This window comes from Lepus europaeus, chromosome 14 (genome assembly GCF_033115175.1).
Source record: "Lepus europaeus isolate LE1 chromosome 14, mLepTim1.pri, whole genome shotgun sequence".
NCBI classification, from domain to species: domain Eukaryota; kingdom Metazoa; phylum Chordata; class Mammalia; order Lagomorpha; family Leporidae; genus Lepus; species Lepus europaeus.
In genome coordinates, this window is record NC_084840.1 from 75,270,318 (window position 1) to 75,285,728 (window position 15,411).

The 15,411-nt window shown below is 40.3% G+C and overlaps 1 protein-coding gene across 2 annotated transcripts in view; it reads left to right on the forward strand.

The window, feature by feature from the left end:
• The window catches only part of PRKCQ (protein kinase C theta), a 145,912-nt gene that overhangs the window by 85,509 nt on the left and 44,992 nt on the right, over window positions 1–15,411 (forward strand). For both annotated transcript variants that reach the window (XM_062211424.1, XM_062211425.1), the window contains 4 exons: window positions 401–510; window positions 1,568–1,685; window positions 2,926–3,086; window positions 6,495–6,668. In XM_062211424.1, the coding sequence (XP_062067408.1) occupies window positions 401–510; window positions 1,568–1,685; window positions 2,926–3,086; window positions 6,495–6,668 (563 nt within the window). The remainder of the gene's footprint in view (window positions 1–400; window positions 511–1,567; window positions 1,686–2,925; window positions 3,087–6,494; window positions 6,669–15,411) is intronic.

A 15,411-nucleotide genomic window follows, 5' to 3' on the forward strand; every position in this document is an offset into this window, starting at 1 on the left:
AATCCACACTAATGATGTGATGTAGTAGTTATCTTTACAGACTCACAGGCACACACATATCCCCAATCCAAGAAGGATCCCTGGGTCACAAAAGTAGAGGTTATTTATTTATGGTGCTCTTTTCAGGATTCATGAATAAATAGATGTGCCAAGAATGGTAGAGTCTTAGAGCCAGATGCCCATAGACATCTTAAATTTTTTGCAACAAGACCTCTCATCTGGGGCCCATGGAGAGAAAGTGACTTGTTCAAGGTCATGCAAGCTGCCACAACACATGCTTTCCTCCCCGGGATCCTTGCTCCAGTATCTCCCACTCCTCTTCCCTTTCCTTTTCACAAAACAAAAATAATGCCAACTCATTCTGTCTCTACTGCTGACCAGCCCTGTTTCTTCCATTTAGCATGTGGCATGAACGTCCATCACCGATGCCAGACAAAAGTGGCCAACCTCTGTGGTATAAACCAGAAGCTAATGGCTGAAGCTTTGGCGATGATTGAAAGCACCCAACAGGTAGGGAAGCATTGATTTGATGAACTCCTGCCATGTTGGCTCAACAAGGGCCGCTCAAATCCTTTTGCTCTTTGATCTGTAGCAACCCAATAGGACCATATGGAATGTATTTCTGAGCATTTGTCTTGACACTTTCATCCATCAGCATGCTCATACCCTCCCCTTTGATATATACTTTTACTTAGTTAATACAATTTGTGTTGCATCTTTATAAGATTTTAAATTCCTCATGGAATGAACAGGGACAGAAAGAAAATTCAGTCATCCCTAGATCAGTAGGGAAACTGGTTCCAGCCTCCTCTAGATAACAAAAGGGACAGATGCTCAGGTGCCTTAGATAGAATGATGTTATATTGCATACAATCTTTGAATCTTTCTAAATTAGTTATAATACTTAATATAAATTCCATGAACAGAGTTGTTATATTGTATTGTTTATAGAACAACAGAAAAAAGTTCAGTACAGATACAATTATTTTTCTGAATATTTTCCATCTGATGTTGGTTGAATTCATGGATGTGGTACCTAAAGACACAGAGAACTGACTATAATTTCATTAAAATTATTCAGAATTCATTACCAGCTTCATACTTGAACAATAGGACTACATAATAATCCAGGAGAAAACATTTATTTGATAGAAATTATCCTGATAGTTGCCTCAGAACAGCAAGTCCAAAGCAACTTTTGCTTTGTCAATTATTCCTTGGCAATGATTTGAAATTCCAATATCCAAGAATAAGCCCTTGTTAAGACTTAGCATTGCCTGTGTAAATGATTTTTGCATCCCTTGACTTTTTATTCTTATTTGTGATAGATTCCATGGATAGCATGGAAGAATTAAGCTAACCCCAGAAAAGTAAGTGAGCGTGCTCTACTGGTACAGTAAATCCTCTCACAGGATTAGGGATCCTCAAAGGATGTTGAGGGAAAGATGAGCTTTGGTCAACCTGTGCATTTTGGAATCTTAAATGGCTTTTGTTCCTAGGGACAGCAAACTGAGCTGTCACATGGATGGTGGTAGGTGGATGGACTGACTCTGTATCTGTAATCTAGGCTCGCTCCTTAAGAGATTCAGAACACATCTTCAGAGAAGGTCCAGTTGAAATTGGTCTCCCATGCTCCACCAGAAGTGAAACACGGCCGCCACACTTACCGACACCAGGGAAAAGAGGTAGCCATTGTGGTGCATGGTCAAATCAATGTCAGTAACTAACCTTGATTAGCCTTAACCTGAGTCCTCTGGATTTCAAAGTCATTGGCTTACTGGTCTGAAAGGTGATGCTTTTCTATTTAAAGATAATAGACCTAACCACTAGGAGGTTCCTACTTCTGAGAGATGAAAACAAAATACTCCTTACTAGGATCCTTGGTAAGCAGGTAGGAAGTCAGAGAGGAAAATGGGATAGGTCTGGAGGAAATGACTGCAGTTAGATCCTTAGAATTCTAGAATGCAACTTTCTGCCAGTGTTAACTGCTTTCACAAAATAAATGTCAATGGTGGAAACATCTTCTTTGAAGTTCTTATATTGCACTGTTGAGGCTTTTCTACAAAGATTAATGGTAGAAGAAGAGAAGAATTGCCAAGCCCAGACCCTTAACATATATGACATTATGGAAGTTTATCCAGCCTACCGTTTGAAGATAGTGCATGGCAAGCCATGACCACATGATTTTAGTGTCTGATTAGTTTGAGTTTACATTATAAAATATTTAGTTTCCTTATATTTAAGAGACAATATGAAATATAGACATAAGGATGAAAAATAAGGATGGAGAGGAAGGAATTTTAAAAAAATGTTTTGTATACTTAAGCACAAGGACTAACTCAGCTTCATTCTTTTTTTAAGTTCTGAGATGGATTTAGGAAGGGTCTCCAGGCCTCCACAGGTCTCCACAATGATCAGCAATAAAGACCATGATGAATGAGGCAGTGAGATATTTAACAGTCTGATGGATTTCACCTCTACTTCCCTCACATTGTGATTCACAGAGACTGATACTCTTATGGTTGGGAGCCACACAAACACTGTGAATCATTTTTCCTCAAAAATTTGGTTAAAATCTCTATTTGTTCATGAGTTAACATTATTAAAGAAGTTCATCTAGTTTGCAAGCAGTCTTTTGCTGATTGGAATATGTCTTTTAAGTTGACTTATTTCTGAGTCTATTAGGTAATAAGTGGACACAGCATAAGCCCCAAATTCCAGGCTTATAAGAAGGAGATCATTACCCCACAGACAGATGGGAAGGTATTAAAGCTGCCTGAATTGCAGGAGCCTCCTACCCCTCACCCCATTACTGTAGAAGGAGCCCCAAAATGGGAAGTAGAAAAGAATGGGGGTGCTGTGAGTCATGTCATTGACTCTCCATTACTCTATGCTCACTTTGAATCATTGGCTTACCATTTTCAGAGCCTCAGGGAATCTCCTGGGAGTCTCCACTGGATGAGACGGATAAAATATGCCACCGTCCAGAACCAGAAGTGAACATAGAAAGACCATCTCTACATATGAAACTGAAAATTGAGGATTTTATCTTGCACAAAATGTTGGGAAAAGGAAGTTTTGGCAAGGTATGCTACTGTGTTATAGAACTGTATGGATCTGGGGCCGGCGCCATGGCTCACTTGGTTAATCCTCTGCCTGAGGTGCCGCCACCCCATATGGGTGCCGAGTTCTAGTCCCGGTTGCTCCTCTTCCAGGCCAGCTCTCTGCTGTGGCCCAGGAATGCAGTGGAGGATGGCCCAAGTGCTTGGGTGCCTGCACCCACATGGAAGACCAAGGAGAAGCACCTGGCTCCTGGCTTCAGATTGGCATAGTTCCAGCCGTAGCGACCATTTGGGGGGTGAACCAATGGAAGGAATACCTTTCTCTCTGTCTCTCTCTCTCTCACTGTCTAAGTCTATCTGTCAAAAAAAAAAAAAAAAAAAGAATTGTATGGACCATGTTCCGGGAATTGAAGAGCAGTGCTGGTTGATGGAACTAAACTTGTGTGATCAAACTGTGTGTGTGGGTGTGAATGTATTGTGTAAAGAGGCCTCTGTTAGACAGAGGACAGCAGGGTAAGAACAGCCTCTGCTCCCTGGTAATCTCTGTCCCCAAAGTCATTCACTCTGGGAGTATATTCCCCCACAGCTATGAGCTCCGTGTCTTTGGGCATCTATCAATTACTTTCAGGCTTCTGTTAGTTTATCAGATGCTACAACAAAATACTACATACTGGGTTGCTTAAACAGTAGGAATTTTATTTCTCATGGACTTGGAGACTGCAAATCCAAGATCAATGTTTTAGAAGGCTTGTTTCTTCCAAGACCCCCTCTTATGGCTTGTAGGCAGCCATTTTCTCCCTATGTCCTTGCACGGGCGTCCTTCCTTGTGTGTCTGTTCCAAATTACAGTTTTTTGTAAGGAAGCCATTCACATTGGAGTATGGTCCATCCTAATGACCTCCTCTAAACATACTCACCTCTGTAAAGGTCCTATCTTAAAATAGGGTGATATTCTGAGTGTTAGGACTTCAGCATTTGAATGGGGAGAGAGACAGGGTTGGGTACCATCTAACAAGGCTATGGCTTGAAGAAGCTCCATGAAGAAATACCCATCTCTAAATTCTTCCTGCCACACATTCAAATGATGAGTGGTCTCTGTCACTCAAAGAGGATGAAGAGGAAGCCAAGGGAAGGAATTTGAAGGAAAAGGGAGAAGGTGAATAGAAGGAAAATGACATTTTTTAAGAAATTGTAGCAAAACATCATAGGTGGCACAATATTTTCAAGTGAGTGATTGTAAGGAAGGGTGATATGGAAGCTAGGCTTTGGGTTAGATTGAGTATTAAGGATACATTATATATTAATGGGGTTCCTGGTTGTTCTTGGATGTTCTTGGGTCCAATTACTAGAGAATTTCTAATCAAGACTCCATGCATTTGTGCATCTGAAGCCACCATTATGCTTAACAACTGCTTATCAGATTTTGGCAGGAAAACTTACCCAGTTTATTGAATAATAAAAAAAAATAGGCAACTGAGCATCCATCACAGCTGAATAATACTGTGCTCCAATTTGGGGCTTGGATTTAAACATTAATGCGTTCACTTTGGACAAAAATCTATTCTGTCCTGCAAACTGGCTGATACCCATGAATCCTTTTAGTTCATTTCCACAGCAATGTGAGCCACAGTAGGCTCATTTGGTGTTAATCTAGATGTAATAGGAAATCTAACAGCCAGTCTTCATTGTAATTTAACATCAATTAATGTGCAATTATAACTTATTACCAAAAATTGAAATCCCATTATATAGATAGAAATTGCCTTTTCAGCTTCTTAGATGATGCTAGGTTTTAGGGTATTTTACAGAAAGAAGCAATCAGCAAAAGAATACTTTTAATTGTTAATGAAATGTTTTTCTTTAATTTTTTTTGTTCCCATGTGGGTTCCCACATTTAAACAGGTTAATAAGAAGGGCATTAAGTTAAACCTACAAGCCTTAGTAAATATCCCAAGGGACATCTTGGAGATTCAAGTATCCCCTGCTATGTATCCAAAGCAGAATGCCTCTTTCCAGCGGGACCTTGGGTGCCTGCACACTGAGAGCATGGGAATTTGCACTAAAGCAAAATGGGACAGCTGTATTTCCTTCTCAGGATACTGAGAATACTCCAAAACTTGCTGGTCCTCTGTCTTTTAGTCCTTTACAAGAAGTATGGTTCCCCACCAAAATGGTAGCCTCTGTGTTGCTCTTCTCAACCTACCAGTTAAGCCCAGGAGAATAAATGTCACGTTTTCTGGATATGTGAACATCATTCATCTAAACTCCAGCCTCTCCATGCTTTTAACACAGCACTGTTTTAAACGTAGGCCCTCGTGTTGCCAGTACTTTAGATCATTGCTGACTTGAGCAGTCCCTAAAAGTCATCCATAGAAACAAATGTTCAGCACAACTATCCCTTAAATAGCATTTTGTGATTTGCAAATCACTTTCTCATGCGGTGTTTGCTTTGATTGTGGCCGTAGTCCTGTACGTCAGCCTAGCAGACACAGCACTAGTGATCCATTTTACAGGTTCTTCTGTGATTCGTAGCTTCCCCACATTTTCACAACTAGCCTGTGACATAACACCAGAGCCGAAGCTTTTGTATCCAAACGGCCTGTCCTTCAAGCTGCCCTTGGCCTGCTGCTGCATCCCTTGCAAAAGCTAAAGTTGTTGAAACTGCATCCTACGCTATCTGGTGTCCTTTGATAGAAGACTCGGGAAATCAAGTGGTGAAAGTGGACTTTGGAGTTCGTCTTCCATTGAATAACTCTATCTATTTGAGCAAGTGGATGCAGGGGCTCAAGCACCCGGCCTATCCTCCACTGCTTTCCCAGGCCATTAGCAGGGAACTGGATGGGAAGAGGAGCAGCCAGGACACTAACGAGCACCCACATGGGATACCAGTGCTGGAGGCAGAGGCTTAGCCTACTAAACCACAGCACCGGCCACTGATACTCACTTAAGTACATGAGGAGAACTATATCCCTGGAGTCTTATTTATTGCCTTGAAAAATGTTGTAAAACTTATAGCTAGGTTTTGTGTGTCTTTGCAGTCATGTCTCAAGTACAACTAAGTTCTCCCTCCACTATTCACCCCTTCTTCCTTCTGTGTGCACTTAGTCTCTCTGAATTTTCATTATTCACCTACTCCGGCCCTGAAAACATACCTTTCAAAACAGAATTTTTCAGGTACTAGAAATAACCTATCCAAACTGTGCAACTCTGAGTAATCCTGGGAACCGTACAAAGACGCATTAAACTTTTAGGTAACATCCTAATCTAGTGAATGGCACCTCTTTGAGTCATATCCTATCCAGGAAGGAGAGGAATCAGAGAAAAAACATCTTCTTTTCTCACTCAACACAGATTTCTCTCAAGAATTTGTCTCTTCTTTAATGGGTGAGAGTTAAAATTCTAAAATGAACGTACTTCTTCCCTCTCCTTCTAGGTCTTCCTCGCAGAGTTCAAGAAAACCAATCAGTTTTTTGCAATAAAAGCTCTAAAGAAAGATGTGGTCCTGATGGATGATGATGTTGAGTGTACGATGGTGGAGAAGCGAGTCCTCTCCTTGGCTTGGGAGCATCCGTTTCTGACACATATGTTTTGCACATTCCAGACCAAGGTATGGCTTCTCCTCGGTGACCCTGCTCCCCCACCCTAATCTGCCCAGGGTACGGTGCTTCCAGTGATATTTTCAATTGGAATCATGAGCTATTTGCATATTTATCTCCTCAACTTTCTGTTCATCTTTCATCCACCCATCCAAACAAACTTCATCTTTTCTCAACACTCTGGAAATGTAATTTAGAATATTTTAATGTAATTGGTTGGGAAACATTTTTACTTCCCAATGAGTTTGCTGTTTGCTTGATTTTGTGTTTTTGTTTTGTTAGAATTTGGTTTAACTTAGCCTGATAACCAGGCTTCTCAATAGTCATTGAATTCAGAACAAAATAGCTAACACTAGTTCATTCATCCATAATATGTATATTTTGAAGAGATAAATGCTGAAGAATGGATCCAAATGTATGTGCACTGTTACTGTCCTCCTTAAGGTTGGTGGAAAAAGCCAGCCTGCAGAGTGGGCTTCATCAGTGAGCAAACTGCTGAATGAGACATGGCGGTGAGGGTGGATGGGTCACCATGGCCATTCAGTTTTGGGCTCCTCTTTTACTCTGATTGTCAGCTTTCCCTTACTGTAACAAAACACATTCAGGAGCTAACTTATAAGAAGCAAATGTTTATTTACTCCTCAGTTTGGGAAGATCCAGTCCAAGATTGGGTGTCCCCATTGGTTTGGCATCTAGTGAGAGTGTCACATGGCCATGACACATCACTTGTAGAGAAAAGATCACATGAAGAGCCAGAGAGCAGAGGGCTGCACCCCAATGTGGGATTTTGTAATTACCTTCTCCTGAGAACTTCTTTCTCACCGGCTATCTCTAGGGATCTAAGAACATCCTCTAGCCTGCAACTCTAAACTCCACGATTGTACTGAGGTCCCATCCTTTTAGTTCCAGTGTCTTATGACTTTGGGGTTTAAAGTTATGCATGAGGGGTAGGTCTTAGGTGCAACGGTTAAGACAGTGTTTGGGGGAGGGGAGGACTGGCATTGTGGCATAGCATATAAAGCTTCCACCTACAATACTGCTCCACTTTTGATCCAGGGCCCTAATGATGGCCTGGACAAAAGCAGCAGAGGATGGCCCAAGTGCTTGGGTCCCTGTCACCCTGGCTCCTGGCTTCAGCCTGGCTCAGCCCTGGATGCTGCAGCCACTTTGGAAATGAACTAGCAGGTGAAAGATATTCTCGCTCGCTCTCTCAGCTCTGACTTTCACATAAACAGACAAATCTTTAAAAACAGACAAAGAAATGGTGCTTGGGATGCCAGCATCCCATATCAGAATTCATGAGTTTCAGTCCTGGCCCCAGTCCCAATTCCAGCTTCCTGCTAATGCACACCCTGGAGGTAGCAGGGATGTCTCAATTCATTGAACCCCTGTCTCCCTCATGAGAGCTACTGGCTTTGGCCTGACCTATTACCAGCTGTTGTGGACATGTGAGGAGTGAGCCAGTGAATGAGATCTCTCCCTCTCTCTCTCTCTCTCTCATAGATTAAATGAAAACCAAAATTTTAAGGTCTTGCACAAATTCAGAGGCTAAGTCACCTTCAAACTACAGCACTAATTTTATCAGAAGGCTCCACTATTCTGGAAGGGACTTTGTTCTAATCTCCTTTTCCCTTAAAAAAAAGTTTTAATTCTTTAATGCTCCCTCTTCTCCTTTTTCCCTGACTCAAAAGTTCCTCAGGATTGCAGAAACCTTAAGAAATGCTTAGAAATTCTGGGAAAATATCTTCTCTATTTGCACCAATTGGATATATTCACCATTAAAACTTGGAAGTTTATCTTGCTAAAGTCCCACCCCTGCCAGTAGATATTTTTTTTAAATAAAAATAGCAAGCCACTGTAAATACCTACTGTTCTGTGACTTGCATTTTTAACACGCGTATATTCATTTCTTCCCATCTGTGTACATTCTTCTACAACTTGCTTTATCTAATTAGAACTTTCTTTTTACTCTGATTTGAATAACATTGAAATGAACACCCTCATTGATCAATCTTTTTACATAAGCATTATGATTTTTTTCTCTCCCAGTTTCCCTTTACTTTTTAAATTTTTTAAATTTTTTAAATCCCTTTACTCTTAAATTTTTTAGAGATTTATTTATTTATTTAAAAAGCAGAGTTACAAAGAGAGAGGGAGAAATAGAGAGAGAGAGAGGTCTTCCATCTGCTGGTTCACTCCCCAAATGGCCACAACAGCTGGAGCTGAGCCCATCTATAACCAGGAAACAAGAGCTCCCTCCAGATATCCCACATGGGGCCCAAGTACTTGGGCCATACTCCAATGCTTTCCTAGGTCCCCAGCAGAGAGCTGGATTGGAAGTGGAGCAGCTGGGACACAAACTGGTACCCACATGGGATGCTAGTGCCACAGACAAAGGCTTAACCTACTACATCACAGCACAGGCCCCTAATTTTTCTGTTAATTTTTACTTATTTTTATTTTACTTGAAAGGCAGAGAGACACAAAGAGACAGGCAGAGAGAGAGATTTCCCATCTGCTGGTTCATTCGCCAAGTGCCCACAACAGCCACTGCTGGGCCAGGCAGAAGCCGGGATCCCAGAACACAGTCTGGATCCCCATCAGGGATGGCAGGTACCCAGGAGCTTGAGCCATCACCAGCTGTCTCTCAGGGTATCTACCAGCAGGAAGCTGGATCAGAAGCAAAGGACCTGAGACTCTGAGCAGGCACTCTGATTTGGCATACGGTCTTCCCAAGCAGTGACTAAATACCGTGCCGAGTGCCCATCCGACTATCCTTATTTTTCTACCCGTCTTTACTCCATCCTATTACACATAGTCTTGGATAATAAGCAGACTCTTGTGGGACCAGGTGACCAAGGTGCAAAGAGCATGAGCAGTGAGGTTTATCACTTCCTTTTATTTCAAGATATGGTAATCTTAGTAAGGGTTGTAGGGAACTCTGGGGTATCTGTCCACAGGAAGAATTTTGGAGGAATGTAGGAATCAACCAGAAAAAGTGGATGACCATTAGATTTCCATCACTGCTTCTGCAGCTCCTCGTAGATTTTAACACACATTTCTTATTTGACATATTTCTTTTTCTAAATTTACAGTTTTATTTACATAAAGAGAAAAAATTTGTTTTACAGTTTTAAGAGCAGAATGATACTTCCCACCCTACCGTCACTCACTCACTGCCACCCTCCTTTGTCCTTTCTTTCTTATTTTTCTTTTAATTTTAACAATGACGTATTTTCAGTTTTTTTATAATATCAAGCTTAACCCTCCACTAAGTAAGAATTCAGCAAGCTGTATATAGGAAAACTACCGATCTTCAGGAGTGTACACAAAGGCTATAAATAATAATCAAATCTCAAAATGTCAATTTCACTCATATACATTACATTTTTTGTTTCCTTTTTTTATTTTTGAAATAGCACATTTTTGATTTATCTTATAGTCAAAGGCTTAATTCTCCACTAAATAAAAAGTTCAACAAGTAAAATGCAAAATGGCCATAGTTCTGCAGGAACCATGGGTCATAAACAGCAATCAAATGTAAAGATGTCAACTTCACCAATATATATAGTTGCAGACCATCAAAATATAGCAGTATGTAACTCCTACACATTTGCCTGACAAAGCTTCAAAGTGCATTTTGGCAAAACACTGTATTTGTGGCAAAACTGATACACAGTTATTTCTTTCTTTTTTGTTTCTTTTTTGGATACAAATGAAATTCTACCATTTTTATCCAAATTCATTGCTGAATTATATTCCATTGTAGGTAGGTATGGGTGTGTGTGTGTGTTGTGTATTTGCTAATGTGCCTGGGGGATATGTATATTTTCTTTATCCTTCTGATGATGGACACCTTTGTTGATTCCAAATTTTGGCTATTGTGAACAGTGCTGCTAGGAACTTGGTGGTGCAGGTATCTCTTTGATGCAATGTGTTCATGTCTCTTAGGTGTACACCCAGTAGTGGAATTGCTACATCATATGGAAAGTCTGATTCCAGTTTTTTAAGAAATCCCCCACATTGCTTTCCAGTGTCTGCACTAATTTACCTTCTCAACAGCAGAGTAAAAGAGTTCCCCTTTCTCCACATCCTTGCAAGGAGTTGCTGTTTCTGTTTTTGTTGTTTGGTTTTGGGTTTCTTTTTCTTTTTTTTCCATTTAGCATTTAGTTGGGTTTTGTTTTGTTCTTTTTTTTTTTTAATAGCCTTTCTGACAGGAGTGAGGTAATATCTCATTGTGGTTTTGATTTGCATTTCTCTGATGGCTAGTGTTGTTGAGCATTTTCTCATATATTTGTTGGCCATTTGTTTTTCTTCTTTTGAAAACTATTGAGATCTGTTGCCCATTTCTTAACTTATTGGATGTTTTTGATGTGGCTGTTGAATAAATGAACAAATACACTTAGTTAAAACAAAGAGAAAGCAATCCATGACAAAATACCTACTGAGCATATGATATTGGCTATGCAGTGAGGATACAGACATAGATAAAATAGTTCTCAAACTTGAGAACAGTGTGAATAATACTCAGTTAGGATGTAGACGCAAAAGACCAGAGCTGAGAAAAATTAGAAACTGGAATGTGAATGGGCAGAAAGGATATTGGACATTGGAGGTGGGAGAAGGCATGGAGGAATGAAGGGCTAATGACAGGCTGTTTAAGAGAAAGTAGACCCATTTCTTACAGTATCAGGGAGTTTGGAATTTCTGATAGTGATATTTTCTATAGCAACTTCCTCCCAGAGATGATCAATCCATGCCAGCCTGGGATGGTGTAAGGTTCTAACGGCAAAGTGTACATTTTCTCTGTGCTCTGGGACATGCTTGTGAACACACTTTCCTTCTTGAAATATTATGAGGTTTATAGCAAACTCCAAACCAGGGCTCTAGGGGCACGATGCTGTCTAGCTTAACTTAGCAGTTTTTTGATGCAATGTGTTTATGTCTTTTTTAAAAGTACATTGTCTTCGTTGTACCATTCCTTCTCTGGCTTATCCATCAGCGCTTTAGTCTGTTCGTTTCTTCCCCTTTCGGGAGATGCTCTCTCGGCTTCCACGCAGGTGTGATGCTGTATCAGGATGCGAGAAGTAAGCACATCAGCAGCGTCTGTGTCAGGAGTAAAGAAATAGCAGAGTCTGCTGTGTCTCCCGCTTCCCATGTTGGCTCGTTCTCTCCCTTTTTGATTCTATCACTTAGTATGTGATTTAATGCTATAACTAGTACTCCAACAGTATTTTTCACTTTGTGTTGCTATGTGGTGGCAAACTGTTGAAATCTTTACTTAATATATACTAAACTGATCTTCTGTATATAAAGAGAATTGAAAATGAATCTTGATGTGAATGGAAGGGGAGAGGGAGCGGGAGAGGGGAGGGTTGCGGGTGGGAGGGAAGTTATGGGGGGGGGGAGCCATTGTAATCCATAAGCTGTACTTTGGAAATTTATATTCATTAAATAAAAGCTTAAAAAAAAAAGAAACATAGCAGAGAACATGCACGCCAAATGTAAATACGACTGGCTTAACATTTCGATTTCAAGGAATGGAGTCCTTTGGGAGACGCAGGGGATAGAGGGAGTTTGCAGTCCATGTTCCCAAGGACCGTGAGTTGTTTCTGAGATGTCTTACTTTGTTATTTAGGACTGGCATTTTCACACAAAGTAGCTGATAAAACATCATCACGAGAGACTGTAAAGGGCAATAATATAGGAGTGATGATTTCCTCTGGGGACATTATGGGAAGAGCTTGAGGGGACAATCACCTCTGCACACTAAGATAAATCAGCCAGCTACTTTTTCTAGGGAATTGTTATTTATTTATTTATTTTTTTTGGAGAAAATGAGTCATTTGTTTTATGCCTCCCAAGAACCCACCTGTTGAATATCAGATTCCTCAGGAGGTTTGGACAGTGGCTATTCACTTGCTATTTATCAGAAGTGTGTGGATTAAATTATTAAAGGTTTTCAAAGTTCATAGATGAAGGGTGAAAATGTGGCGAAACCATTTAGGAAGCCACAATGAGTGAACAAGCTGTGGACTTGGACCCTGAGACTCAGCGCTGGCTGTGTTTCCTCCCCTCTCCCTGGCCCAGGAGACAGAGCGAGGGGCATCTTGCAGAGGAACCATGAGGTGTAAACAGTGCTGGGAACACAGGTGTGCAAAACAACCCATGTGCTCGGAACCTGAACCAGCGTCAGAAGGAAAGAATTTCTGAAATTATATTCTGGCTGGTGGATCAAGATGACTTTGTATCAAGTTCAAGTACAAACAAGCTGTTGGCCTCTGAAACCCTTGCAGATCAGCATAATGGGGGAAAGGAATGTCTTTGTACCCCTTCCATTTTATTCACATTTATTTCTCAACATTTCTGTTTTCTGTCTCCCATGGAAGCCCACGGGACTTGAAATTTCATGGCCCTCTCTCAGTATCTGCTTCAGTGTGTGCCAGCCACTTTGCACACTACTAGGTTTTAAGTTATACATCCAATACTTATTTTTCCATTATTTATATGGTAAAAAATAAAAAAATAGGAAAGATTCACAATAAAAAATGTTTTCAGGAACAGTTGTTATGGATCTTTTAGCTATCTTCACTCAGATGTAAACTAAAAATCATTAGAAAAACTAACCATAAGACTTTGAAACCCCACTTCACAAATTACTCAGAAGGGTCACTGTTAAATTAATTCAAAAGATTTTTCTTTATAATCGACTATTTGTAAGTTCTGGGTTTTTCCCCAAAAGAAACAAGACTCTAAAACTATATAGGGATTAAACCACAAAGTTTTGCTAGCTAATTCTAACTACTAAATAGAAGGGGAAAAAAAAAAAGATCTATCTGACTTGGAAAAATAACATTCTGTTCTCTCCATTTTAAGATATTATTAACTAATTAGATACATTATTAGTTTTGTTGATAAACAAAACAAAATAACTTTTGAAACTATGTATTAAAAGCCATCTCCTAATTTCGTAGTTTTCTAAATGTGAACCAACGTGTGTGTCTGTTGGAAATTGCATTCGCTTCCCGTAACAGACACAGAAAATAGCAATGATTTAAATAAGATGTACGTGTTTCTTTCTCTCACGGAAAAGAATGAGATGTGTGTCACCAGAACAGGTGGGACAGCTTCCTGGTGTCATGTGAGAGCCAGCATCCTGTGTGTCCCCCTTGCGTCATCCACAGCACTGGCTTCCATCACTCAGTCCAAAATGGCTGCTGGGGTCCAGGCTTCCCAGCCACATCCCAATCAATAAAAGAAGGGAAAGACACAGAAAAGAAGGGAAGGATGGAACGGGGCCACGCTAGCTACCTCTTCCCATCAGAGCATTCTTCTCTAGAGCGCATGGATGCCTTCTGCTTCATCACTTTGATCCCAGTATGGCTGAAGGGAAACTGGAAAATGGAATATTTCAGCTGCGCACATGACCATCCTGAATGAATTTTTTTTAACTTTTATTTAATAAATATAAATTTCCAAAGTACAACTTTTGGATTATAGTGGCTTTTTCCCCACATAAACTCCCTCCCACCTGCAACCATCCCATCTCCTGCTCCCTCTCCCATCCCATTTTTCATCACGATTCATTTTCAATTATCTTTATGTACAGAAGATCAACTTAGTTTATACTGAGTAAAGATTTCAACAGACTGCACCCACACAGACACACAAAGTACAGAGTACTGTTTGAGTAGTAGTTTTACCGTTAATTCACATAGTACAACACATTAAGGACAGAGATCCTACATGGGGAATAAGTGCACAGTAACTCCTGTTGTTGATTTGACAATAGACACTCTTATTTATGACGTCAGTAATCACCCGAGGCTCTTGTCATGAGTTGCCAAGGCTATGGAAGCCTCTTGAGTTCACCAACTCCAATCTTATTTAGACAAGGTCATAGTCAAAGTGGAAGTTCTCTCCTCTCTTCAGAGAAAGGTACCTCCTTCTCTGATGGCTGGTTCTTTCCATTGGGATCTCACTCACAGAGATCTTTCATTTACGTCATTTTTTTTTTTTTTTGCCACATTCTCTTGGCTTTCCATGCCTGAGAAACTCTCATGGGCTTTTTAGCCAGATCCGAATGCCTTAAGGGCTTATTCTGAGGCCAGAGTGCTGTTTAGCACATCCACCATTCTATGAGTCTGCTGTGTATCCTGCTTCCCATGTTGCATCATTCTCTCCTTTTTAATTCTATCAGTTAGTATTAGCAGACACTAGTCTTGTTTGTGTGATCCCTTTGACTCTTAATCCTATCATTATGAACAATTATGAACCGAAACTGATCACTTGGACTAGTGAGATGGCATTGGTACATGCCACCTTGATGGGATTGAATTGGAATCCCCTGGCACGTTTATAACTCTACCATTAGGGGTACATACAAGTGAGCATGTGCCAAACTGTACATCTCCTCCCTCTCTTATTCCCATTCTCATATTTAGCAAAGATCACTTTTCGGTTAAATTTAAACTCCTAAGAATAATTGTGTGTTAATTAAAGAGTTCAACCACTGGTATTAAGTACAACAACAACAACAACAAAAAAAAACTAAAAGGAATAAAATAATAAGTTGTTCCTTGACAGTCAGGACAAGGGCTGATCAAGTCACCGTTTCTCATAGCATTCATTTCACTTCAACAGGTTTCCTTTTTGGTGCTTGGTTATTTGTCACTGATCAGGGAGAACATTGTCCCTTTGGGACTGGCTTATTTCACTCATTATGATGTTTTCCAGATTCCTCCATTTTATTGC